Raw genomic sequence first — 26,987 nt, 5'->3', positions numbered from 1 at the left:
CCAAAGTCCCTAACAACCTAGAGTTTACGTCACCAGGAAAGCAGGCAAGCTCTCTGGGGAGTGAAGGGTATTTTAGTTCACTTGCTCTGGAGCACTGGGAAAGATTAATAATGGCAAGCTGGTTTGAAGTGGAATAGTAATCTGGCATGTCTTTGATCCCAGCAAGACAGTGCTTCTACTGGGCCATGAATTAACCACTCCTATTAAATACTGTGCATGCCAATCCTTAAAGGACCCGTGCAATGGCTTTCTTTACTTGCATTGAAAGTATTCAGTAAGCCACAACATAAACCAAGAAAAGACCCAAAAAACATAAACAGGTAAATAATACAATTTCTTTTGATATAGTGGGCCAAAGTGGAAGGGATTGCATTGCTAAAGAAGAGAGAAATATTCACAAGGGTAAGCATGTTTTTTTTTATCCCTGTTCTTTATTTGCTTAGAAAATTAAAATGGTGCAGAACTGGCTCAGTGGAATAATAAATGCAGCGTGTAGGAAGAGATACAAAAAGTTTACAATATTTAACCATCACTTTTTACAGGAAGATCAAGATAACAACATTCTCAAATATCTGAGCAAATTGTCAAAAAATACAAATATGAAGAACAACATTTTCATTAAGACAACACCACCTGATAGAGAAGGATCCTGGGGGGATTGCTGTAGAAAAAGAAAGGAGCAATCTGGTGACACATAGTATAGCAGACCACACCACAGCCCAGGAAATCTCATAAAAATGGCACAACTTTTAGTCGTCACATTAATAAATAAGTCAAAGGCACCACCACAATACAACTCACAAGGAGATTTGCCGCACATCTGTAAATGTGTCATTTACAAACTTTAAGGCAGATGTCATGTGCAAAAATCTTAAAATGATCAAATGCTCTAATCGGTGTCAGCCCTGCTAAAGTGTGCTTTTTCCCCTTACTCTGTTTGACATCTTGATATATACGTATCTGAAATGTGTAAAATTCAAAAGATGGTTGCATTATTATGTTGGTTGGTTGGTTGGTTTTCACAGGCAATTTCCAGCCCTCCTAAGAGGAAAGTAGTTCAGTTTCTGTAGGTTTTGCGGCCCTCGCCCTCTTTGAGAAAGGTCCACATCAAGGTGTTGACGATGTCGGGCTGGTCCTGCTGCAGCCAGTGGCTGGCCCCGGAGATGATGTTCAGCCGGAAATGGTTCTTGATGTAGAGGCGGCACGTCTCTGCCATGTCCTGCTCCAGGAAGGCGTCCCTCTCTCCCCACAGCAGGAGCACGGGGGACTTCACGTCTTGTTGCCTCAATGGGAGGAAGCTGTGGGCGAAAATAATAATAATAATAATAATTCTAATAATAATAATAATAATAATAATTTGTTATCTAACCCAACAGTTGTGTAGATAATCAAGGCTACACCGGGGCTTTAACCACCAATCTTCTGGGTCCCTGTCATGTACCTTAGCCACAAGGCTACATGCTGCCCCTCACAATCACAAAGCTGGGTTTCATTTTCAGCAGTGGAAAGATGCAGTAAAGGCTCTGGCTGACAGGAGGGTGGGTGTGGATTAAACGCCCTCGAGCATCATGTTTTTCCAAAATAGCTCACCCATTTTCCCATGGTTAAAATCCCAGTGGTTACCCAGTGGAGTTCCTGGCCGTGTGGAGAAAAATCGAGCCGTATGCCGTGAATGTGTTCACTAAGCGAATGGGGTTGAAATTTCCGAGGGCTGACTAATGACTGTCGTAGTTTCCTTGCATTTTGCAGACCAAAACAGGAACCACATTGTGCTATGCCATTCTAAAAAAGCATTGCTATACCCAAAAGCAAAAGGCAGAGATCATCCCCAAGGTTGGTATGGCTGGCTGCAGTACTCAATGGCAGGTCCACACAATGATTTTCACTGCAGCTTCCTTCAAGGTCACGGATATTACCATGGCTACTGCCCAAACAACAGGGCATTTTTTTAAAGACCTTACTGCTGTGTTTTTAAAAATGCTGCATTGGTTTCCACATTGCAATTATATTGTCACCAATTCAGACCTCACTGTAAGGGAGCAATACATTTCAGAATGGGGGAATGCATGTCATTTTCCCATAAATTCACTGAAATGTGCAAGATTTTCTGCTTGTGAAGGACATAAGGGGAACCAAATTGCAAAAACGCCAAGCCAGATTATTTGTTTGCCAGGCACTACATCTAATAAAGTGGTGTAGTACACTATGCTTGTACCCTCACCATTGTTGCCCATACAGTAGAGACATACATTTTAACAACTTGTTTTTGCTCTCTTTTTTTGGAATGCCCAATCTCATGAAATGTACTGTATTCAGCTAGGCACCGCCTTCTTTTGCTCTGCAGTCCAGCAGCCTGCAATGCTAACAGAATGTACATTTCTAATTTAAATTCTACTTTGAAACCGAAAACTACCACCTTTACTCTCACAATAGAACATATATATTTGCAGTTCAAAGCAAATGCATACTCAGTTCTTAAGAAGAGATAACATAATCATTTATCATTATGAGCAATATTATGTGTAGTTGGAATGCTACAGTATACACTCAATGAGCACTTTATTAGGTAGACCTGTACACCAGCGTGTTAATGTAAAACAAAAAATATCCATTAAGCAGCAGTTCTGCAGGCAGATGATGAGAGGGGTCGGAGGAGAAGGGCCAGACTGGTCAAAGCTGACAGGAAGACGACAGAAACGCACAAACCACACATTACAACAGTGGACTGCAGAAGAGCATCTCTGAACACACAACATGTCAAACCTCTATGTGGACAGGCTACAGCAGCTGAAGACTTAAGTCTAAATACATACATAATAAAGTGCTCACTGAGTGTATAGTCCAAGTCTTTCATTCTGCTCTTGTATTGCTGCATAGCTAATGGTAGCCATCATAATTCCCTGCCACCTTAATCTCCTTCATACATGGCCAAACCAATTAAACTTTTTTTTTGTCACCCACTTTCATGGATGACAATATAATATTATTCAACATATGAACATTGACACATCCTAATTCACTGAGTGCAAACTTGACACTGTACAGCGGAGAAAGGAGCTAATATCTCAAGGGTTGTGTATGAACCCTGTTACAAACCATTGCTTCAATATATACAATACATGATACTGTATGTATTTTGAACATACGTAATATGAGTATTATGAATTTTTACATGTACTGTCAAAGAAATTCAGCATATATAACATTTTGAAAATAACAACAATTTAATTTAAAGAATACTTACTCTGATATCAAATCTGATAAAGATTACGAACACGTTTGCATTTTCAACCGCATTTTCAATTCCAAACTGCCATGAACTGAACACATTACAATGAATATCAAATGAAAGCTTTTTGTTTCATGTGTGCCAAGAACAATAATGTGATGGTGGGATCCCTGACTGTTTGCTGGGTACAGTGTTATCTCTACAGACTTGGCTATCTATACACTTTGACCCATATGCAAAACCCATATGCATTTCCGCATTTCCGTTTTATACTAGCACAACAGTCCCATTGTGGATCTTTTCCTCCTAGTCCAAAACCACCCTTATCAAGAAACAAAGGTCCTTTTTACCACATTGAGTCATTCCCAGAATAATTAACATAGCCTTTCTGTGCTTTTCTTGACTGCACACAACACTGTATTTTCTTTAAATGATAGGGGTCCAAGGTCCACAAATACTTTGGATGCTTTTCCTGGGAAGATTATCAAAAAACTTGATAATGGCCTGATAAGGGATCCTTTCATCCAAACCCCAGAATTTTGTTTGGATAATTCTTATGTGGAGATGATCAAAATGGTGCATATGGCTTTGCAGTCTTTCTGGCAGTCTGCATGGTCTACTTTATACACTTGGACAAAGGTACATCATTACTAATGTTAATGCTGACACTAGAGGGTGCTAGTGATTCATGATGCACAATGACCGAGTAATGAGCACTCAGACCATGAGTAAACAATGGTGTACTTCTCACTCTCACCCTCACCTGAAGATGTTTCTGTAGTAATTTAATGCGCCTGTGAGGGCCCCGGGCTGGGAGAAGGCGTACATGTAGGCCTCCATATCCTCTGAGGTGAGCCAGCAGCCTTTCCGCCCAATCCCTGTACTGCGGCTGGTGAACAGGCCTTTCAGGGCCTGCAAGGAACATTCCAGTACACAACACAATCAGCCTGGGTCAAATAGGACAAATATGTAATTGTTTTGGATTCAAATACTTTTCTACGCTTTGGGGTATCGGAACCTATGAGATACGAGTGAAAACTCGTGCAAACCCTGCCTTCTGGTCCTTGTGGTTGGCTCAACTGGAACAGGCAAGATCAATCGAGCACAGAAAAGTATTTGAATCAAAATATATGGTAGGAGGAAAGAGCTGGAATCAAAGGACAGTGCAGTCAGATGTAACCTATAGTTAGAACTGTGCTAATACACACTATGTCTGTATAATCCATAAACTCTACAAATATGATTGAATATTAAAATGAGCACAATTGTAATTTGCCGATGTAACACTTGCACATGGATATAGTCATAATTTTATATGGCAACTTAAACATCTTTTGCTTCCCCACTTGATGATTTGGTGCTATTGACCAATAAAATTGTCTCAGTCAACATCAAGTATTGACCAAACTGAGTGAATCATTAAATTCATTGTCACACCTAATCAGAGTATCTGTGTTTTTAATGAGTGAATGAATAATGAGCGAAAGTTGTGCCTGTGTCCTCCATTTTGAGGATTTCAAAGCAGTGGGGGGAGAGGGAGGATGGTGTCTGCTTTCAAATGACACTACTGGGTGGCATCTACTCGGACCATAAGATGCTCACCGTACAGTAGAGGTGGTGAGGCAGTTATTTACTTAATGTATTAGACTGGGGGTGATTGACTGTTTTAGATAACCACACTTGGAATTTCAGCAAGACATGAGCAGACCACCTACGCTTTGCAATATGTACCACGGAATCACTAGTGACTATGAATCAGGAGCTTGATTTAATGTCTTATCTGAGAAACAGCATCTTATGAAGCTCAATGATATTCATAGACTGTGCTGTAGACTGGTATTCAGTGGTATTCATTATCTAACTGATTCAGAGAGGAGACAGGCCCTTACTGGCAAATATAGACCCAGCACACAACTGGTCTCTCTACTAACAAAATCAGACCACTGTTTAGTTTCAAATATCTAGCAGGAGAGCTACATGGTTGTATGAGCAGAAACCAGAAGTCATACAGCTCTTTGAGCTGTGGTCTGGGCTGTAGTTAAGAATGAAAAATACTAGAATGAAATTCTGCCGTACTTGATATTAGATACATTTCGGATGAAAATATTTGGACTTTACCAAATAAGTTCCGTCATAGTCACAGAAAATGTTCCAGGAATGCTGCATGCAAATATAACTCCCTGAAGGATATCATTTAGAGAAATACAGAGCTACTAGAGTTAGAGGCACTTACATGCCTAGTTACAATAGGAATACTGTCCATCCATATTATTTCAATAACAAAACTAACTAATGTCCTGATACTTCCCGACAATGTTTCTTTAGACTTTAAGATACCATTCAAAAGACATTAAGGAAATATTTTGTTAAGAATGTTCACCCTGATATTCCTGGAATGTTCTGGAATGTGTTAGCTGGGCTACCTCTCAGGGCGTAAGCTAACAAATCTGGGTCTGGAAAATGGACAGCAGTGATATATCAGAGATGTTGCTGTAGGGTTAGGCTGCGGTGGCCTAGTTGTTGACTCCTGTGCAGAAAAGCCAGCGTGGATTTGGAGTGTGGCCTTTCTCACAGGTACAACGCACTTCTTTTCTGTACGGCATTGTACAGCTGCATGATTTCAAATGACACAAGTTAAGACTTCAGTGGCCAGGGAAATCTGATAACTTGCTGTCTGAAAGCTGGCCACTCACACACATACACATACACACACACACGCTCACACAATCGCACAATCACACAATCACACTCACACAACACACAATCACACTCACTCACGTTCACTCAAAAACTGTGATAGCTGGCCACTGAGAAGAGGTTCCCTTTGCCATAGTAATCTGTTCAACATTGCTGCACTATAGACAGAAAAGTAGTTTTAAATATATAAAATACATTCATATATTACTGTAAGTCCAACAGTCTGAATCATCATAATTGTGCTCATGTCTTAATGTCATTGTTCAAATGCATATCAGTTACAGTCTGGTGACTAGGGGGGAGAAGCCTGTGGCCATAGAGTATTGTGGAGAGGCATCCTTACTGTCACCTCTCAATCAGCAGTGACCCCATTTTCACTGGGGTGGCTCTTGATATATGGGTTTGGTCATCTCCCTATTATGATTGTTTGGGTTATTATGAATTCTGCCCTAGTAGCTATGCAGCCATAATTCTCCATTTGTCCATGTTACTCTCTTCTCTAAAAGCTCTCCATACTGCCTGCGGGACTCTTGCCCTGAATCCCAAGTGCTGTCATCCGGATTCCCCACCGCTGCCGGACCCCACCCACTGTCCCAGCTACCACCTCAGGACTGTCACCTAGCTGCAGCTAATTTCATTATGAGAACATTGTCCGATTGATCATGTTGGTCAATAAAACGCACACCCTGAGCTGGTCAAAGGAGGATGCCCTTGTTAGGGTTTAGGCCAGAGGTTTCTGTGAAGTGTGTTGTGACAATTGTTTGTGAAATGCTGTATAGAAATACATTCTGATTTAATGCAATTACCAAATCCATTTCAATTAAATGGTTGGCATTTATATAGCGCCTTTATTCAAAGCGCTGTACAATTGATGCTTCTCATTCACCCATTCATACACACACACACCAACGGCGATTGGCTGCCATGCAAGGCGCCAACCAGCTCGTCAGGAGCATTTGGGGGTTAGGTGTCTTGCTCAGGGACACTTCGACACAGCCCGGGCAGGGGATCGAACCGGCAGCCCTCCGACTGCCAGACGACTGCTCTTACTGCCTGAGCCATGTCGCCCCTTTAATTAATTCAGAAACATAACTTGTGCATTCAAGGCAGCACATGGGCAAACAAACCACACCTTTGACCATTTTGTTTGAAACTTAAAATGAACCTTTGATTAATTCAGCAGAGACTGCAAGGAGCTTTATCAAAGTATGCGCCTCTGTATTTCTGAATCTAATTTAAGAAGCCTGAATGACTTTAGAATTAGCCCCTGACCTTCCCACTCCATGAAAGTGGAGAGGTGGGCCTCACCTTGAAGTCGTTGATTGACAGCATTAACTCTGGCAAATGCGGAAGCTGGAAGAAGAAGATGTAGCTGCACTTGAGCAACTGGCTGGGACTGCGGAGACTGTAATCTGAAAACACAGAAGATATACTTCATTAAACCCTGTGGGGTAACTTTAGCTGAGCTGAGAATTAGAAGGTTCTATCTGCGTTTTGAGAGTTCAAAGATTCCAAAGTGAATGAGCTTCAAGCAGATGCAACTTTTTAATTTTACAACAATAAGCTTTTAAACAGTATTTTTGTATAAAATTTCACACATGTATTTTGTGCCATATAAACAACATATGACACTTCTATGTGTCATATGTCAATTCTAGAACCTTCAAATTCTCAGCTCAAAACTTGTCCTCTGCATTTTACCCATCCTAGTCACCCAGGAGCAGTGGGCAACCACCGTGTGGCACCCGGGGAACAATGTGGGGTTAAGGGCCTTGCTCAAGGGCCCAACAGCTGTGCAGATCATATCATGGCTACATCGGGGCTTGAACCACCAACCTCCCGGGCCCCATTAATGTACCTTAGCCATTATGCTACAGGCTACCCTGAAACTTTACTGAGCTTGTCTGTTGTATTGGAGACTATGATATAATGTACTCACAACCATGAAAACCCCACCTTCTGGTACTCTTGCTTGGCTCAATTGGACCAGGTAATATCAATTGAGCACAGAAAAGTATTTGAATCCAAAACAACTACATATGTATTTGACCCAGGTCTGATTCAGTTCACAACTATTTATTTGTGTGGTGGTTCTTACAGTGACGCTGTCACAAAGATACTTTCCAAAAACAGGAAATATGAAAACTCAGGCAAGACTGATAACGAAGCCTAAAAAAAATCAGGCAATTCACATTTACAATAAAGAAGAAAAAATCTCTCTAGTGGAAAGGAAAAAAAAAAAACATTCCCCAGGGGGAGAAGAACTATCTCAGGAGGAACCCAGGAGTTTCCAATCTATATCTCTCAATCATAAAAGTATTTAATGGCTCAAAGGACCCCCTGGGAATGTGAACTCATACGCAGAGTATTAGGGAGCTTGGTCGTAGGTAGATGGTCAAAACGTGAAACATCATTGGGGAGAGATTGAAGGGGTCACACAACTAATGTACTTTCCCTCTGAGCTTTAATAGAAGTGGCAAGTTAGTTTTCTGCCTTTTCTTTATGGATACCACAATCTAATACACAGCATGTATACTGTGATGTACAGTTAGCTCCAGAAGTATTGACAAAATGACATGGTAAATATGCACAAAACATACTGTTATGCTTTAATTTCCAACAACATTATTAACAATTTTATTTTTTCTAATTTCAAGTATCTCTGTTCCAATGAGCACCAGTAGCTATATACTTTGATACCCTTGAAGTGCACAGAGTACCGTTCCTTTTCAAGTAATATGTAATGATGGATGATACAATTCAGCAGCAATACATACTAGCCTTTTAATAGTCCCACAAGATTTTCAAAAGACAAAAATCGCTCAGTGGAACAAAATATAATTCCTGAAACTGGTATTATTACTACCGGAAACCGGTATCTTTTTGATATTTGAATACTTACAAATATCAGACAATGTGTGTGGCATATCATAGTCATACATTATCACCTGGTACCACACCTACTTCTATTTTTGTGAACAGTTGAACTGACCAAAATATAGACAAGACCTTACCTGTAAAAACGGAAGGATGGGGACAGTTCAGGACGATGAGCTTTGTCACCATATCCGGGTAATGGATTGCAAACAGCCATGCGATGATCCCGCCCCAATTGTGGCCAACGAGGAAACATCTGTTATAACCTGGGGGTGGAGGCAGGCACATTATATCCACTGGAGCAAAACACATTTGTAACTCATTCAGTTGAGAAGGCTTGTCTTCATTAACTGTCTTGAGATATATGTCTAAAGTACCACTGAGCCTCGAGAAGATGAGCTGAAATCTCATTTGCTGCTTATAAGCAGTCGGCTACAATGGAAACCGAGGTCAAGACTTCCTTCAAAGATCTTCTGATCATATTGATCGGACTGCATAATAATTTCTTGTCCAGTTCTTGAGCTCAGTGGTTTGACTTGCCCAGACCCCTCTGTTTGAGGTGGCTGTTGGCCAGCTATCACATTCTCATAACAATGCAGTGCCATTGCAGTAACATAGTAACACTGTTTTCTGCTCGTGAGTAAAACACAACAACAGGAATCTCTACAGGAAGCTAGGACGCAGAGAAGGGTTGAGATTAAATGGGAGCTGATGCAATCAGGAAAGGCGGACAGGCCTTCATATATTTTCCTTTTCAGTCATTTCCAGCTCAGGAAAATATTCACAATTTTGGACAATTTTCTTGTACAGACCCTACTTGGAATAATTGTTTATTATTATTAATAACCTGACAAAAAGCCAAGGGAAAGTGATGCAGGCCAGAGACCCGTAGGTGATGAACAAACATCTGTTTAACACCAATGTTCTAGAAGAAGCTAGGAGCTCTGGAGCAGGATTGACCCATTTAGACCCATGTAGTGTTATGATACGAGCCTGCAAACCGGTCGCAGTGTGACCACACTGAAATGCTAAGTTAACCTCCTTCTCAGTGTCATTTCAGTCCTGAGCCCAATATGAAGTGGCACCATCCAAACATGAAGGGGGTTTGTCTTTGGCTGAGAAAAATCAGTAGGGTTTTAACAGAGGCTAAAAGCAAGTATAGCAGTCATTTTGATTGGTTGAAAAAGTATGAGATTGAGAATGCCATATGGCACTCTTGGAACTGAAAGGGTTAAAGGGATTTTATCATCATAGCAAAATTTAGGAAGACCATAACAGGGAGCTAAATAGAAATTTAGGTCTTTGCACAGTATATATTTGCAAGGCAAAACCTTAGCTGACTTTACAAAATGCAGCCTTACGGTTATGCTCAAAGCGCCTTGTCCACCACACAAACCTAATGTCAAGGCTCAGTAAGACAATGTCAGTTGTTGATACCTTTGACCTCCAGAGCTCTTAGAGTGTGAAAAGTGCTATTAAGTGATAGCTGCGTGACGACCATAAATACTGCACCATTTCAGGTGAGTCAGGACCACTGAGTCTGGATATCGTGCCTCTGGACATGATGCTCAACAGACACCCTGTCACCTCAGTCATCATGTCCAAGTGCTTTGACAGATGGGACACATGTAGCACCTCACATGTCATTATATTCCTGCGTGTGCTTGTATGACCTCCTGCTGCTACACACACCAAGGGCCAGACTTAAAAAGCTTCTGTTGTTTTTTTGTTTTTTGTATGTTGTTGTATGCACAAAACGTTCATCACATGGATTAACTTAATTTATATCCTTATTTACTAAGAAAAAGTGTCCTGGCATTTAAAGGACATTAAATGTGACAAAAGAAGAACAGCAGAATTGTGCATGTTAGCCATGTATTTGTGTGAAATCTATTAAAACTGCAAGGGAACATCAGGTCTTCACTTCTGATGAGACAATTGACATACTGTAACAGTTGCTTAACAATTTTATTGTCCACTGCTCTTAAATCAAAAGGTGTCATCACTACATGCACAAGATGTGCTTTTAATAGCAACAGAAATTTATACATGTATATTTTCCAGTGCAATCATCTACACAATTACTTTTAGAAAATAGAATATGCCATTCGATGCCATTTCCAGGAGATGCATCACTGCACCTCTTAGATTTTGCACCTTTTCCCTGTATTGGTAGAAAATTATGAGATATAGAACTTCTGACATTTTGACCTTCATACTCCATTTTGTTTTGCTGGGAGAGCCATTTAAAGTTCACCTAGTGTCGCGTTGCAAAATATAACCATAAAAATGTCCTTTTATACACTGGGGACCAATTTTCAGATCTGACATTACCATTCACCATTTTTGGCACATTTAGATCAATGCCCGGAAGCAAATGTCATTTCACCTGATGAGTTATTTCACATATGTTGAAGTTACATCCTAAATCAACTTAGAATGATTTAGCTTACTGAGTGGATTTTGTTAACACAACACTTATCAACAATAACTATCTTTATGGTATTACTGCATACATCCTTGATCAACTTACACAAACAAATCTGTTAATTCAGTGTTACTGTTTTGGTATCACTCCACTCATATATCCGCTAATGTTATTAGTAACATGTGTACCTTTACACAGTAAGAAAGTGCTCTCAGATGACTCATGTACAAATAAAAATAATAAATAATGACACTGTCTACTTTTGGAGATATGAACCCCTAGCCATGGGAAGTGTAATTTCTATCTTTTCTCTTTCTCATATTACTTGTAGCAATAAGGTTCCAATTAAAATAAAAGAAAAAGTATCTTGTCCATTGCAATGGATGTCAGGTCTGAATGCTTCTGAAAATCTGTCTGATTAACTCCCTATCCATCTATATGTCTGTTAATTACTTCGATTATGTATAGTTACACTGGATTGAAAAGTGAAAATGAATAGATAATATGTATATTTGGTCCAACACATATTAAATGTTATCTCTCCTACGTCTAAATTTCTGGAGCAACTTCCTGGAGTTAGCATGGAATGGCTCTTGTTTGTCCCGACGGCGGAGCTTCTCCACCCCAGCTCCCCAGTGCTGGAACGACCTCCCTGAACCTTCACTCACTGCCCATTTTCTGCTGCAGTCTGAAGACTCATCTCTTCACGCTGTACCTTAACTCCTTTGTGGGAGTCCCCTAATCTATTATCACTTGTGTTTCACCTATCTTTATCCCCTTGTATTTTATACCTTAATCTAGGACTTTTGAATTTGTGTTTGTCTCGAAACTGTAGTTCCTCAAGTTGTAGTTGTCTTGGTATGGTAGTTACAGACTTGGCCCATCTACCTTGTGTACTGGACATATGTTCATGGCCATACAACCAATCATATATGAATTGTGCCTTATCTGACATGTTTGGTTGTTCGTTGTATGACCTTGATATGCACGGTTTTGTACGTCACTTTGGATAAAAGCAAATAAACTTTTTGGCTATCTACAACATTTGCTGTAGATAGCCAAAGCCTTAGAAAGCTCACCCAGTGCCTTCTGTTTGAAATTCAAATGTATCCTTAAATTTGAATAACAACCTTCCTTCTTGTACAACAGACATATCAGAATGGAATAATGAATAAGGGCTCTTACCCAAGTACTCCACGATGTCTTTAACATCAGTGAGCAGGTAATCTAGTCGGTAGCTGTCAGTGGAGGCAGGAACGTCGGACTCCCCATACCCACGCATGTCCACCGCTACAACCCGAAACTCGCTCTTAAATTCACGCAGCTGGTGGCGCCAGGAGAACCTGACGCAAACAAAAAGAAAATGAGGCAGACATTTTACCTCACACTCTGGGCTTTGGGAGCTCAGAATTGCTCACCATGATGCATAACTGTGTACGACACTCCAAAGCACCTAATTGTATTTTGGAGAGTGTGGACTTGTGTAGACCTGTAAACCTTGTAGCAGGTAATTACAGTACAGTCTAAGTATTTGGGCAGTGACACACTTTTTTGTTGTTTTGGCTCTGTACTCCAGTATATTGGATTGAATTAAACAATGAACATGAGGTTAAAGCGCAGACTGTATTTGCATCCATATATGGTGAACCATGTAGGAATTGCAGCCTTTATATGCATAGGACCAAAGTAATTGGACAATTGGCTGCTTGGTTGTTTCTTGGCTAGCTGTGTGTTCTTGAATGCTTAGTTCATGCACGGGAAGGCGAACAAAAGGTCTAGAGTCGATTCTATGTGTGGAATTTTGTTTGTTGCGGTAGACTGTCAATATGGGCACCAAAAAAGCCAAAGAGAAAAGTGTGGGGAAAAGAAGGGAATTTCTCATGATCCAAATAACCCCCTTCATCTCTGAGACATGGTGGAGGTAATGTTATGACTTTGGCTTACAGTATATGGCTACCACTGGAATAGACTCACTTGTCTTTATTGGCAATGTGACTGCTGATGGATGAATCACCAGGCCAGCAACAGGATGACTTTTGAAGTACACAAAAACATCTTGTCTGCTCAATGACACACATTGCTAAAGCTACTAGCACCAAAAGGTGAAATGATCTTGACTGGACAAGTCAATCACCTGACCTAAACCCAGCTGTATATGCGTTTCACTTGCTGAAGACAAGACTGAAGGCAAACATCCTCTGAAACAAACAGGAACTGAAGATAGGCAGGCCTGGCAAAGCATAAATAGGGGATATACACAGCATCTGGTGATGGCTATGTGTCCCAGACTTCAGGCAGTCATTGAATCCAAAGGCTTTGCAAACAAGTACTAAATATGATGAATGTACATTAGATTGTGTTAATTAGTCCAATTACATTTGGCCCACTAAAATGGGAGGGACTACATATAAAAATGGATGTAATTCCTACAAGGATCACTGGATACATTCTGCACTTTCATTCCCATTCATCGTTTCATTCCTTTAATTTCAAATCTAATGTTCTGGAGTACAGAGCCAAAACAACAAAAAACTGTGTCAACAACAAAATGTGTCATACATAAGGACTGCACTGATACGAATAAGAATAATACAATATAAACAAATGCACCCTATACATTGCTTTGGTGTTTTGTTTTGCCAAATTTAAGATCTAGATACTTTCTAAGTTGTAAGCGGAATCAATACTCTGCTGCTTGTTATAAATAATTGAAGGATATCACTCCTTTTGGAAAACATCTGTGACTTTCACTGTAATCAGTACTGGCACTGTCAGGACTCAAAAATCCCAATGACTGAAGATCTTATCTGCCCTTTAAAGCAGTCCTTTGGAGCTGAAAGCCTTCCTCTGAAAGCCACTTTGCAGAGGTGAAGCAGGTGGAGGCGTGATTTAAATGCACAAGTCAGGGTGAGAACTCAGCCTGCAAACTCATATTTTAGGAGGAGGAAGTGGTTTAAAAGAAAGAGACTTACATTGCCAAATGAGCTGAAAATGGTCGCTATGCACTTTTCTGGCAGGAGTTACGCAATGCTGAGAATCTCTGGGACCTGAATCTCCTCTAGAATCCCCTACACAGAGAGTTAATCTTCCGTTTCTGTCTTTCGCACAGGAGATGTGCAACGGAGTGAGGCAGACCCTCCACTGGAATAATTAAGCACTGTCTACTTTCAGATAGGGCCATGAGTTAGCCTGAGATACGGACTGGCTTATTGCAGCTGACAACCTATCCAACCTCATTCCAGCCACAGAAACACCGCAGTCCGTACAGTTGAATGACGCATGATAAAAAAATTATGAATGAAGAACTGGACAGACAACTCTTCTCGCACAAGGCAGTTCAATAGGTACAAAGCTGCAAAACAGAGCAGGCTTCATACCCTCCCATTCAAGCACATTTGCCTTCAAAGTTTCTGTAACTAAAAAACTGTAGCCGCCATGAAGGCATGTCATGGGCTGATGATCTGTGGTCACACGCAACTCGTTGAGATTTCCTCCTTTTGAAAATCACTTGACTGCACAGCACATAAACTAGCTCTTAGATTCATGGGCTGACATTTCCTTCCATCCATTATGCTGAGCTATAAGTGAGATTGATTGCCACTGCCCATAGTTGGTGCCCATAGTTATTATACGAGAACATAAAGCACAGGGAATAAGAAGAACAAACATACACCTGTTTCAAAAGTTGTGGAGTAAGGTACTGTTACATTATGAAAAGAAAACCCTCAAGAGAACTTTGAGAACTTAATGGACCTGAATCAATACAAATATGCAAATGTCCAGAGGGAATATCCATTGTAAATGAAGTTGCTCATGTTCTGAATAGAGTAGCAATATATGTACCGACTGGAAGGCTGTATACATTCAGAAGACTACAAAACTGTAGTATTATAGCAGCCTGTGGTGTTTATCTGCATGCGTAGGCATGTCTTACCAGAACTCTGGGAAACCATGGAGAAACAGCATTAGTGGTTTTCCCCTTTCTCCTGCAGCCACATAATGGAATCTCAGACCAGACTCCTGGGAACAGAAACAGGACAACCATCAATCATCAAAGACAGTGGCCTATGATGCCAATGCTGGCGTCCCCATCATCAGCTGGCTCCTACTGTCTCTTGTGATGAAATTATCCTTTTCAATATTGCTGTGGGCTTTATGGGGCTATAAAACATGGAGCACTGTGGTCATGTCGTAAACCTAGCATGTTCAAAATTTCAAATGGAGTTTATTGATGCTTAGACATTTATGCCATGGTCTTGTGGCTTGTTTCAATTCTGCAATTCAAATGATGTATTGAAGTCGACTGTTGTTTAGATGCTCTGCTCATATTAGTTTAAGCTAAATATCAATCAATAAAATAAAATATTTGTGATTTCACTATTTCAAACCAATGTGTGTAATGGTATTGACAAATAAACAACACTTTGTTCAGGTCTAGCCACAGTCTAATGGGAGATTTTTGCTAGCCGAGCCTCTATCCCCAGACAACGAGCCACTGGAGCTTTGTAAAATTCTAATTACTGATACAAAGTTAACTATGCAATGTGTTTCACCACGGAGTGAATACTGATAAAGTATTTTAAGTTATAAGGACTGCATTACAGTTTCAGATTTCTCCGACGCAAGTATTCAAAATTCAGATATTTAATTAAATGTAGATAGCCTAATCTGTGGCGAACTACCAACATATATATTTTGTCATGCACATAAAATGAAAGTAAATAGCCAATGCGCGTGTATGCATTCGGTTATGTTACACAGGATGAGATCTTCACAGCTATTGTAAATCCAACTATAATTGACATTCTGAAAACGTTCCACAAAGGTGACCTAAGAAACGTGACGTACAGGGAGGATTAAGCAGTCAGTCCCGTCCGTTTTCTTTAAATAAATCAAAGATGAATCTACAATTTGAAAGTTTAAAAAGTATTAATGGACAGACGAAAAAATCTGACATCTTAGACAGTACTGACATTTGTAAACAGGGGTGTTCAGTCCGTACCGACCATGAAAACAAGGTACAAGCTACATTCGGAGCTGTCTTCAGCACCATTTGGTGAGAAAGGAGCCGAGCAGCATACCAAATCCGAATTGTGCTGCGAGGCTTTATGGGAAAAATGATAATACTGAATGTTACATAACTTAAACTGCTTCGAAAATATATAACTGTATTACGATCAATATTTTCAATTATATGAACAGGCCCGTTTCAATCGATTTATCCTCGGTCAATGACTGTTACGCAGCTAGCTGCATTAAGAACTAGCTATGTATTTGAGGTGCATTTATGGAAAAAATAACACCAGTTTTACCTTGCTATGAAACGTGGGATGCAATGCACACCTTACCTTTATTCTAACGTAGCAGTGGGTTCCCAAGGACGTGTCATTCAGGCAGGCTGGGGGAGTTTCGCGTATTCCCCATTGAAAGGTTTTTGACGGCCTTAGAATTATGTTCCACCAAAGTTTCAACAGCGCAATGCAAGTGCAGAGCGCACAATAGCTGTATATCAAAGACCAATAGCCCAAAACTCTGATCCTTAGCGCAAGTCGAATTGTAAACAACAGCAAGTTGCGAAGCAGCCTCGCCATTTTTACATTACAGCGGGAAAAGCGATATAGATCACGTTACCAATTGATTTGCCGTTAATTGGCTGATGTTCCTTAAATAATACAACAGTAGCAATCCTTCTGCACAGTAAAAAGCGCATTCGTCTGTCTTGCCTGCTGGGGAGGATCCCTGAATGTGAACTCAATGAAATGCACACAAGATCTGAACGTCAGGATTCACGCTTGCGTGTGTCAGGAGGGTTGTATTGCGAAGTAGGTGTTTTTTACACCACTGCTCAAAGCTTCAACTGCTATGCTCCAAATTTCAGAATGCGGGCAATTGGCTTATTTGGATGACGGCTTGTATTTTAAACAACACGGCTTCCACGTGCTCGCCAGAAAGAAACAGTTGTCGTTTTACATATCGAAGGTAGTGCAAGCATGTATCCCTCTTCAAGTATGCAGTTTGTAATTTCCTTTAGGGGCAATTCAGCATTTTATTAAGACTCAAAGCTACAACTTTCCCTCAAATCTAATCATACGTTTAGTATCACTGCAACGCATTGTAAAGAAGGCATGTTGTTTCCAGTGAGTAAACTATTTTTGTGCTGAAAAAATGCATTTCCTGAAACGCTATTGAAATCTGATCAAAATGTATTTGCACCACACTACTAATATCCATACACTTTGCATTTTCATGTGTATACAACAGCTCATTACCTCATGAACCTTGACCCTCCCATAGGAACACCTGCTTGCGCAAATATTTATCCGGGACATGGCGATTACTGCACGTGGTACAAGGTTACATTTGGGCATTGATTGGCATTTACTAGCGGAAGTATGCGGTTGATTTGCATATCTATTCATTCCACTGGGAGCTTAGAACATTCCTGGCATATAAAAAGCTTATTCAAAGTAATATGTAGAGCAGTGGTTCTCAAACCTGTCCTGAAGTACTTGCTGATTTTTGTTGCAACCACAATTTCAATCCCGGAATTTGAACAAGCTGATCACAACTGATTTTTCTAAAAGTGACTGTAAATATACATCTGTTACTGTCTTCAAACTACAGTGAATGGCGCTATTATGGTATGTATTACACATCAGCGAAATGAGATGAATCAAATACATTGCAGTATCAACTTATATCAGTCTAAACATTTCTGTCTATTCCTTATGTGGACAGAGTTTAATTTATTACCAGATTGAGCAATTGGATCTGGGTCCTTGATGATATCAATAATTCCCTGACCTAATGGACAATTATGTCTGACTTAAAATGTGTGTTATTATAATTATTTATATTACTTTGAATAGATATTTGGCAAATGTGTAGTGGATACACCCCCTATGATAATTTATGGCTATGAACCTCTTAAACTGCATTATGTCAAAAAATAGTTAACATAGTTATAAAAATAGTATGCATGCCATGAAGAATAGAAGTTCCATATTCACATTATGCTTATTGTGCTATTGCAAACAATTGCATAAAAAGTTTGCACATTTTTTAAATCAAATTACCCTTCTTTTTAACACAAGCCTGAAAATGACATTCCTAAAATAAATGGTGAAGCGCTGAAGGATGGGAGTCAGAGGCGGAGTATCCAGGTTAATTGTTTTCTTTACTATGGAACTTGTCAGTTAACAGGCAGAGCAAAACTGGTTAGAACAATCATGCAATCATGTATATATCAACCTGGTTCCGCACCTTATTCAGTCCGTGCAGAACACTTATCACACACACACAAGGTTCCGTAGGTGAATTATGTCACGTCACTACACAAGCCCCCCCAGAATTCACCCATAGTCAAAATCCCCTCGTCGGGGAGGAATTATGAGCCGACCACGCCGGGTGTGTGACACAGGATGTGCGGAGGGAAGCGCAGCAGGTAAGGCTGTGCCGTCCCCTGGATCCGGAGACGAGGGCGTGTCCGGGGTCGCAACCACAGGAGGGCGGCCTCGGCGTGGGGCTCGGCCCAACTCCAACGGCCGGGAAACGTCCATGTGGGCGGGTTTGACCCTATCGATGGAGATAGTGTCCGCCCTACCATCCAAGTCCACCACCAAGCTCTTTTCTCCGTGCTGCAGAACTCTGAACGGTCCGTCATACGGAGGGCGTAAGGGTCCACAGTGTGCGTCATGACGCACGAAAACGAACTCCGCGGAGCATAGGTCGCGGGGCACCTGGAATGTAGGGGTGCCGTGTTGCGACGTGGGAATGGGTGCGAACCCCTTAGCAGAAAGGAGCGTTGCCTGGCCGCTGACCAGGGGACAGTGGTCTCCGGAATGAAATCCCCGGGGACCCGCAGAGTCTGCCCGTAGACGAGCTCGGCTGACGAGGCTTGTAGGTCCTCCTTAGGGGCGCTCCTGAGGCCTAGCATGACCCACGGGAGCTTATCCACCCAGTTGTCATCCGTTAAGCCAGCCCGCAGAGCTGCCTTCATGGAGCGATGGAATCTTTCACACAAGCCATTAGCTTGGGGGTGGTAGGCGGTGGTGCGATGCAGTTTAACTCCCAGACCCTCCGCAACCGTGGTCCAAAGCTCTGAGGTGAACTGCGAGCCACGATCGGAGGAGAGGTCAACATAGCAGCCTGGCTCAGGGCTGCCTTGGTGGCATGGAAAGCGGCCTCTCTCTCGGCCGTCCAGTCAATGGCCTGGTTGGGAGACTTCCCTTTTAAGGCTTTATATAATGGATGCATGGTGTGGGCCGCCTGGCGGATGAAACGGTGATAAAACGTCACCATCCCTAGAAACTCTCGGAGCGCCCGGGCTGTGGGCGGCCGTGGGAAAGCGGAGACGGCCTCCACCTTCACTGGGAGGGGGGCTGCCCCATCTTTGTCGATGATATGTCCGAGGAAGCGGATGGAGGATAACCCGAACAGACACTTCGTCGGGTTGATGATCAAACCGTGTTGGCTGAGTCTCGTGAAAAGCTCCCGGAGATGCAGCATGTGCTCCTCTTCTGAGGTGCTGCCGACGAGGATGTCGTCCAAGTAGACGAAAATGAAAGGCATGTCTCTGAGCACTGAATCCATCAGCCGCTGAAAGGATTGAGCTGCATTTTTAAGTCCGAACGGCATACGTAGGAATTCGAACAAACCAAAAGGTGTGATCACCGCTGTTTTGGGGACGTCTGAAGGACGCACTGGGACTTGGTGGTATCCACGCACCAAATCGACTTTGGAGAAAACGCGCTTCCCAGCCAAGTGCGAGGAGAATCCCTGAATGTGGGGGACTGGATAACGGTCAGGAGTGGTAGCGTCATTGAGGCGGCGGTAGTCACCGCATGGTCACCACCCACCGTCGGGTTTTGGGACGTTGTGGAGGGGCGAGGCCCAGGGGCTGTCCGAGCGGCAAATGATGCCTAGGCGCTCCATGTTGGTAAACTCAGCTTTAGCGACCGCTAACCTGTCCGGGTTGAGCCGCCGGGCTCTAGCATAGACAGGTGGTCCTTCAGTTACCACGTGGTGCTCCACTCCGTGTTTGGCGGTGGCGGCGGAAAAAGTGGGCTGTGTCAGGCTGGGAAACTCGCCGAGCAGGCGCTGATATTGTCACTTCCTGATAGTGAACCTGAAAGACCGCCGTACGTCGCCTCATCGCGGACACATGCGAAAGAGGAGAATGTCATTGCATCTATCAGGCGGTTATTCTTGACATCTACTAACAGTCCGTGAGAGCACAAGAAATCTGCACCCAGGAGGGGAAAAGAAATGTCCGCCGTGACAAAATGCCATGTAAACCGCTGACCTCCAAAACACAAGTCTACTGTCTTCGTTCCGTAGGTGCGGATAGGGGCGCCATTAGCGGATGACAAGCGCGGGCCATTTTCTCCCCCGGCGGTGTCGCTCACCGTCGCTGGTAGAACGCTCCTCTGAGCGCCGGTGTTGCAGAGGAATTTGCGTCCGGAGAGGGAGTCTCTGATAAACAACAACGGCGTTTCCCGCCGACTTGTAACTACATGGGGGGTAGCATCTCCTTGCCTTCGCGCCGAAACGCTTGTGGAGAGAACACATGCCTGTGTCTGTACGGCTGTTAGAGGCTACAGGCTCCCTGCTGGCTAGCATATCTCTGGCCGGGGTTTCGTAACCACGTGTCGGGGCCATTACTTCCTGGTCAGACCGCTGTGTGGCTAAAAAAAAACGGTCGCCTCTTCAGCTAACTTACGGGGATCCGTAATGGTCGTGTTAGCGAACGCCGTCTGTACATGTGGCGGCATGCTCTGAAGGAATATCTCAATGAACAAGAAACATGGTTCCTCCTTACCTAGCCACCCCAGCAGCCTCTCCATGTGGACGGATGGCTTGTCGTCCCCAAGGCTCTTGACTGAGAGCAGACGCCGCGCTCGCTCAGACCGCGACAGTTCGAAAGTCCTGAGGAGGTGAGCCTTAAACGCCGTGTACTTGTCATGTTCAGGAGGGGACGTAATAAATCCAACTGTCCTGGCCACGGTGGAGCTGCCAAGCGCCGCGACGACGTGAAAGTAGCGCGCGTCGTCCTCAACAATGGTGCGGATGGCAAACTGAGCCTCAGCCTGCGCGAACCACGCTGCTGCTGACGACTCCCAGAACTCCGGCAATCTCAAAAAATTGACGTTGTTCGCCATGTTCTCTTCGGTCTCGGAGACTTCTACGAGACCTACGTCGGGGTCACCAATGAAGCGCCGAAGAATGGGAGTCAGAGGCGGAGTATCCAGGTTAATTGTTTTCTTTACTATGGAACTTGTCAGTTAACAGGCAGAGCAAAACTGGTTAGAACAATCATGCAATCATGTATATATCAACCTGGTTCCGCACCTTATTCAGTCCGTGCAGAACACTTATCACACACACACACGGTTCCGTAGGTGAATTATGTCACGTCACTACAATGGTTACTATACTATAACTCCTTTGACAACAAGCATAATTGTGGTCTCTTCTGAAAGGTAACCCTTCAGGACTTATTTTTTAAGGGTCAGAATTACTATAGATATTACTGAAACAAGATAACAGAAACTCAAACACAGTAGAAGTGAAAGGGTTTTTTTCTCACCTTTTTTGTTTTTGAGTGAATGCAGATATGCTGGTCAAATCTTGTTTCAAATTTAATGTTAACATTACCAAAAAGAAGATTGTAAAAATCACTACAAAAACTATAATAATAACAAATAGTATACTATTATATTGATCGAGGTTCATTGATATAAGATTTCGTAAAATATCCCACCCCCATCAACATGCCAAACACATCACACAATTTTACATGCCATTTATTATTCAAAAGCAGGTCTTAGCAAGCCTTAGCAAGCCCACTGAATAATAATATTTTGAGAATGTATGTCAAAAAACCAATATGAAATAGGATCAAGTCCTTCATTGAAGCCTCTGCTGTGGGGTTTCACTGTCCTGCTCAGAAATGTCCACTCATAGGAGTGATTTCAACACCTTCAAATACAGTCTTCTATTTAGACTCAGGCATTGCAAAACTTCAACCTCTTTAGGAATAAAGTCTCAAGAACTGTTTTTGCCCATGCGTACTACAAAAAGGTTCTCTTTCATCATCTTGTGTTTGAGATCCACCTATAGGGAAGGACATCCAGTCATGACCTCTGCATAAGCATCCAACTGCACCACGTCTGACTTTGACAGACAGGTGCATGTCCAATACTACAGGAGACACCCACCCTCCTGTAAGAGCATATAGGACACTGGAGCACTACTCCTCCTCAGTTGACATTTGCTTCTTGCAACTATACTCACAGCTTCGACTTTGTATCTCACAAGAGTCTTTTCACTCACCTGCTCGCAGGAGGATATATCCTTGGATCGGCCTCAGCTGGGTTTTAAACGTTTGAGACCTCAAGTTAGTCCTGAGAAGCTATAATATCAGGGCTCCCTGCCTTTGAAAAAAACCTTTCCTCCTCACGCTAACGTGGAGCAGAGCAGCACCCACTCAGGCTAGCCAGAAGTCAATTTAGCCAGCCACCCAGCATATACAGTACAGTCGTAGCCCAGGAGCAAATTTGTTGACAAATGGAGAACCTTTAAGACAGTTGGCAGTCTACCCAGGTGTGGGCATCGCAGCAAATTCACCCCAAGATCAGACTGTGTAATGCTCTGAAAAATGTGAAAGTACCCCAAACCTGCATCCAGGGATCTACTGCCCTCTGCCAACATGGTATTTGTGTTCATGATTCCACCATTAGGATAAGTCTGAACAAGTATGCATATCAAAGATTGGGGAAAACCCCTTGTGCCCAGAATTACCATTGCAGTAGGCCTTAGGGTTGCAAAATTGCACCTAAATGAACCACAATACTTCTGGATCACAGAGATCAAAGATCAAGAGTTTTTTTGGCCATAATGCACATTGCCATGTAGAGCAAAAACCTCATGCGAACCATCAAGCATGGTGGTGAAGGGGTGATGATTCAGAGCAGCTACAGGACCTGAACACACACAATCACAGAGTCCACCATGCATTCTTTTTTATACCAGCATATTTTAAAAGAAACCACAATAATTTCCAGTAATAATTGGCAAATGCAAGATGCTTGGTTTTGTTTATTGTGCTCAGTATAAGGGCTGCCTTCATTCCAAATAGTTTTCTGGTATGGAGGTGCCATTATATGTTTTCTTTTTGATTTGATGACCCCAAGACACAACCAATCTCTGCAATTCGTAACCCTCCTGTTGTGTTCACCCCCCACCCCTTACTTTAGTGTTCCCGGTCAAATTTGACCGGTCTGTTTTAACTGCTCTTAAATGAACACAAAAACCATTTATCACCACCAAATTTTTATTTAACTCTCTTTAGCTGTGAACAATGTCTCAGAGTCATGGTGAACATTCCAAAATGAATTGTAATGTGAAAAAGAAATGGAAAAACAAAGACCAAACTCCTCAACATGAAGTTTGTGTGTGTGTGTGTGTGTGTGTGTGTGTGTGAGAGAGAGAGAGAGAGAGAGAGAGTGTGTGTGTGTGTGTGTGCATGTGAATTCATGCACATGAGTGGCATTTGACACTCTTTTCAGCAGCTCCTGACCAAGAGCATATGATGTGAAGAAGTTGTCACATGTGATATTATGCCCTTGGAGACCGGTTGTCATGTCCAGCACAACACGCATGCTCTGGTTTTTTTCGGCCCTTCCAGTACTGGGTTTCCCTAAGTATACCTGCATATTCCAGGCATAGCTGCTCCTGGTATCACATGCTGCCCAGATCTTTATTCCATACTTCCCTGTTTGCTTGGAATGTACACCTTGAAGGAACAGCGACCTCTGAAAGGAACCAGGCGCTTATCAACTGTCACCTCAGGGCCTGGATTGTACATCAGTGGTAGGCGCTCCACCCACCTGTCCCAAACGTTCCTGATGGCAGCCAGTTTGTCATTTCGTCAGCGGACGGGTTGTGTATCTCTGTTATCGAATCGATTAATTCTAAAGGACATGAAACTGTTGTAAGGACATAGTTGCCCGGAACATAGATCTGCCAGACTCTGCATCCCACTTTTTGTAGCCTCATTGTTTGAGCGATATACTCCTGCTAAAATCAACAGACCCATGTAGGCTTGAAGGTCTACCTGGTCAATTTCTCTCCAGATGTCGCCAAACACATGCTTCCTCTCCAGGTTTGTCGTCTCCAGTATAATTCCCTCAATGGACTCTGGTAAAAAGAGTTGGAAGCTGGACTTGATGTCATCCACATGAGATGTTGCATACCGTGTTGGCCGTGGTGTCATCTTTATGTTTTCCACTCTCGCTCTACTTCCTTTGTCCTGGGGGGATGAAGACCAGAGCAAGTCTCCACTCTTGGACTGGAATGTCTCCTCAGGTGCCTGTTCTTCAGGCGCCTCTCCCTCTCCATCTGTTGACTGGTCAGTCTCCTCAAAATCTGGATCCAAATCTGTGTTGTCTTCCACTTCCGAGACATCCTCCTCTATCTCTGGTTCAACTTCAGTGCCCTCTTCATCGTGTTCGAAAATTATTTCCAGAGCCTCTCTGACAGATAACCGCTTGGTCAGTCGCCTACTCAGTGTGCTCAGAGTAAAAGGAGTGCAAGGCAAACATCAAGCTATATATATGGGGTCTGTGTGAAGATATGATACATTGATTAGTCTGGAAGGTGTGGTTCACGTGGGGGGTAGGCACAAAAGCACAGGAAAGAGATGGGTTCACAAAACAGACACCTGTCTAGTCTGTGTGAAGATATGATATATTGTTTCATCAGGAAGTTGGTTCACATGGGAGGATCGGCACATAAGCGCGGGAAAGAGATGGGTTCACATAACAGAGATTGTTCAGTCTGAAATGTGTGTGTGTGTGTGTGTGTGTGTCTGTGTTGGGGTGGTGTGCATGGGGTGGTATGTATGGGGATGTTTTCTGATCTGATGGATGAATATAGTCTGGATACCCATTCATTTCCTATGGCGGTCACTTTTGACCGGGAACACCACAGGTGTAACAAGGTTGACTAAAACACTCAAAATTCAATGAAAGTGGTGATCATCACTTTTATATGTTCAAGTGCATAGTGTGGAGGATATCATAAGGCCTTGAGGCAATCAGATGTAAAACACAATATTTATGAGTGTTTTAAGTTGTAAATCGGTCAGATTTGACCCGAACACCACAGGAAGGTTAAACTGCAATCCTTGGGTTACTTATGGCCTCCCTCGCCATCTGTCCGTGGGGATGATATGCACTGCTTCCTCTTCCTGGCAAGTTTGCAACCAATTTCACTTTTTAAATATATTTGTTGGGGGTGCCGATCAGTTTGGCACCTGTAGTTTTCATTAAAAAAGATTACTAAATAAAAACATTGAAACATGTAAATGTATTGAAATAAAAGTATATCATTTTCCTGTATGTTTGAACATGAAATATAGATCATTAGCCATATTGTTTATTACGCAGTCCTCTCAAAATCTATTGGAACAGCAATTCCAATTCCTTTGTTTTTGCAATACACTGAATACATATGGGTTTGAGATAGAAAGATGAACATGAGACAAGAGTTCAGAATTTCAGATTTTATTTCCTGGTATTTACACCTAGATGTGATTTTTATATAGCAAAGTAAATCAAAGTAAATAACAAAAAAAAAAAACTTAATATTTGGTAGCATATCCCTTGCTTGCAATAACTGAATCAAGCCTGCATTGACATCACCAAACTGTTGCATTCTTCTTTTGTGATGGGCCGCCTGTAGCGTAGTGGTTAGGGTAAATGACTGGGACACGCAAGGTCAGTGGTTCTAATCCCAGTGTAGCCACAATAAGATCTGCGCAGCCGTTGGGCGCTTGAGCAAGGCCCTTAACCCTGCATTGCTCGAGGGGAGGATTGTCTCCTGCTTAGTCTGATCAACTGTAAATGGCAGGCATTTATATAGCGCCTTTGTCCAAAGCGCTGTACAATTGATGCTTCTTCATACACACACTCACACACTCACACACTCACGGCGATTGGCTGCCGTGCAAGGCCCTGACCAACTCGTCAGGAGCATTTGGGGGTTAGGTGTCTTGCTCAGGGACACTTCGACACAGCCCGGGCGGGGGATCGAACCGGCAACCCTCCGACTGCCAGACGACTGCTCTTACTGCCTGAGCCATGTCGCCCCACTGTATGTTGCTCTGGAAAAGAGCGTCTGCCAAAATGCCAATAATGTGATGTTTTTCCAGGCTTTTACTTTTTACTGCAGCCTCTTTCAGTTGTTTGTTTCGGGGGATGCATGAAATGCATGCTCAATTTGCAATTTGGTTAAGGTCTATTGATTGACTTGGCCAGTCTAAAACATTTTCTCCCTAATGAAGCCCTTTGTTGCGTTGGCAGTATGTTTTTGGTCATTGTCTTGCAGCATGATGAAGTTCCTGCCAATTAGTTAGGGATTTTCTCCGTAAGCTGACAGACAGAATGTTTTTGTATTCTTCTGAATTCATCCTGGTGCTACCATCATAAAGATTTATACCATCTTTATACCATCAATAAAAATTAGTGAGCCCACTCCAGAAGCAGCCATGCAAACCCAAGCCATGACACTTCCTCCACTGTGCTTCACGGATGAGCTTGTCTGTTTTGGATCATGAGCAGATCCCTTCTTTTCCCACACTTTGGCCTTTCCATCACTTTGGTAGAGGTTACTCTTGGTCTCATCAGTCCATAAAACTTTGTTCCAGAACTTTTGTGGCACATCTCTGTAAATTGTAATCTCACCATGTCAATT

The 26,987-nt window shown here is 42.5% G+C and overlaps 1 protein-coding gene and 1 pseudogene across 1 annotated transcript; both read right to left on the bottom strand.

Moving 5' to 3' along the window:
• Window positions 1-428: 428 nt before the first annotated feature.
• On the bottom strand, window positions 429-17,532 carry ephx4 (epoxide hydrolase 4). Its single transcript, XM_061240164.1, has 7 exons — window positions 16,580-17,532; window positions 15,166-15,251; window positions 12,417-12,574; window positions 8,941-9,069; window positions 7,235-7,338; window positions 3,993-4,141; window positions 429-1,298 (listed from the first exon to the last, which is right to left on the bottom strand). The coding sequence occupies exons 1-7, from the start codon at window positions 16,820-16,822 to the stop codon at window positions 1,058-1,060; spliced, it is 1,110 nt and encodes a 369-aa protein (XP_061096148.1). The 5' UTR covers window positions 16,823-17,532; the 3' UTR covers window positions 429-1,057.
• Window positions 17,533-18,583: 1,051 nt separating this feature from the next.
• Window positions 18,584-21,391, bottom strand: LOC133126619 (uncharacterized; annotated as a pseudogene).
• Window positions 21,392-26,987: the final 5,596 nt, after the last annotated feature.

The sequence above is a fragment of the Conger conger genome, chromosome 4 (assembly GCF_963514075.1).
Source record: "Conger conger chromosome 4, fConCon1.1, whole genome shotgun sequence".
NCBI lineage: Eukaryota > Metazoa > Chordata > Actinopteri > Anguilliformes > Congridae > Conger > Conger conger.
Note: the sequence above shows the minus strand (reverse complement) of the source record. Positions and strands in the feature narration are given on the sequence as shown.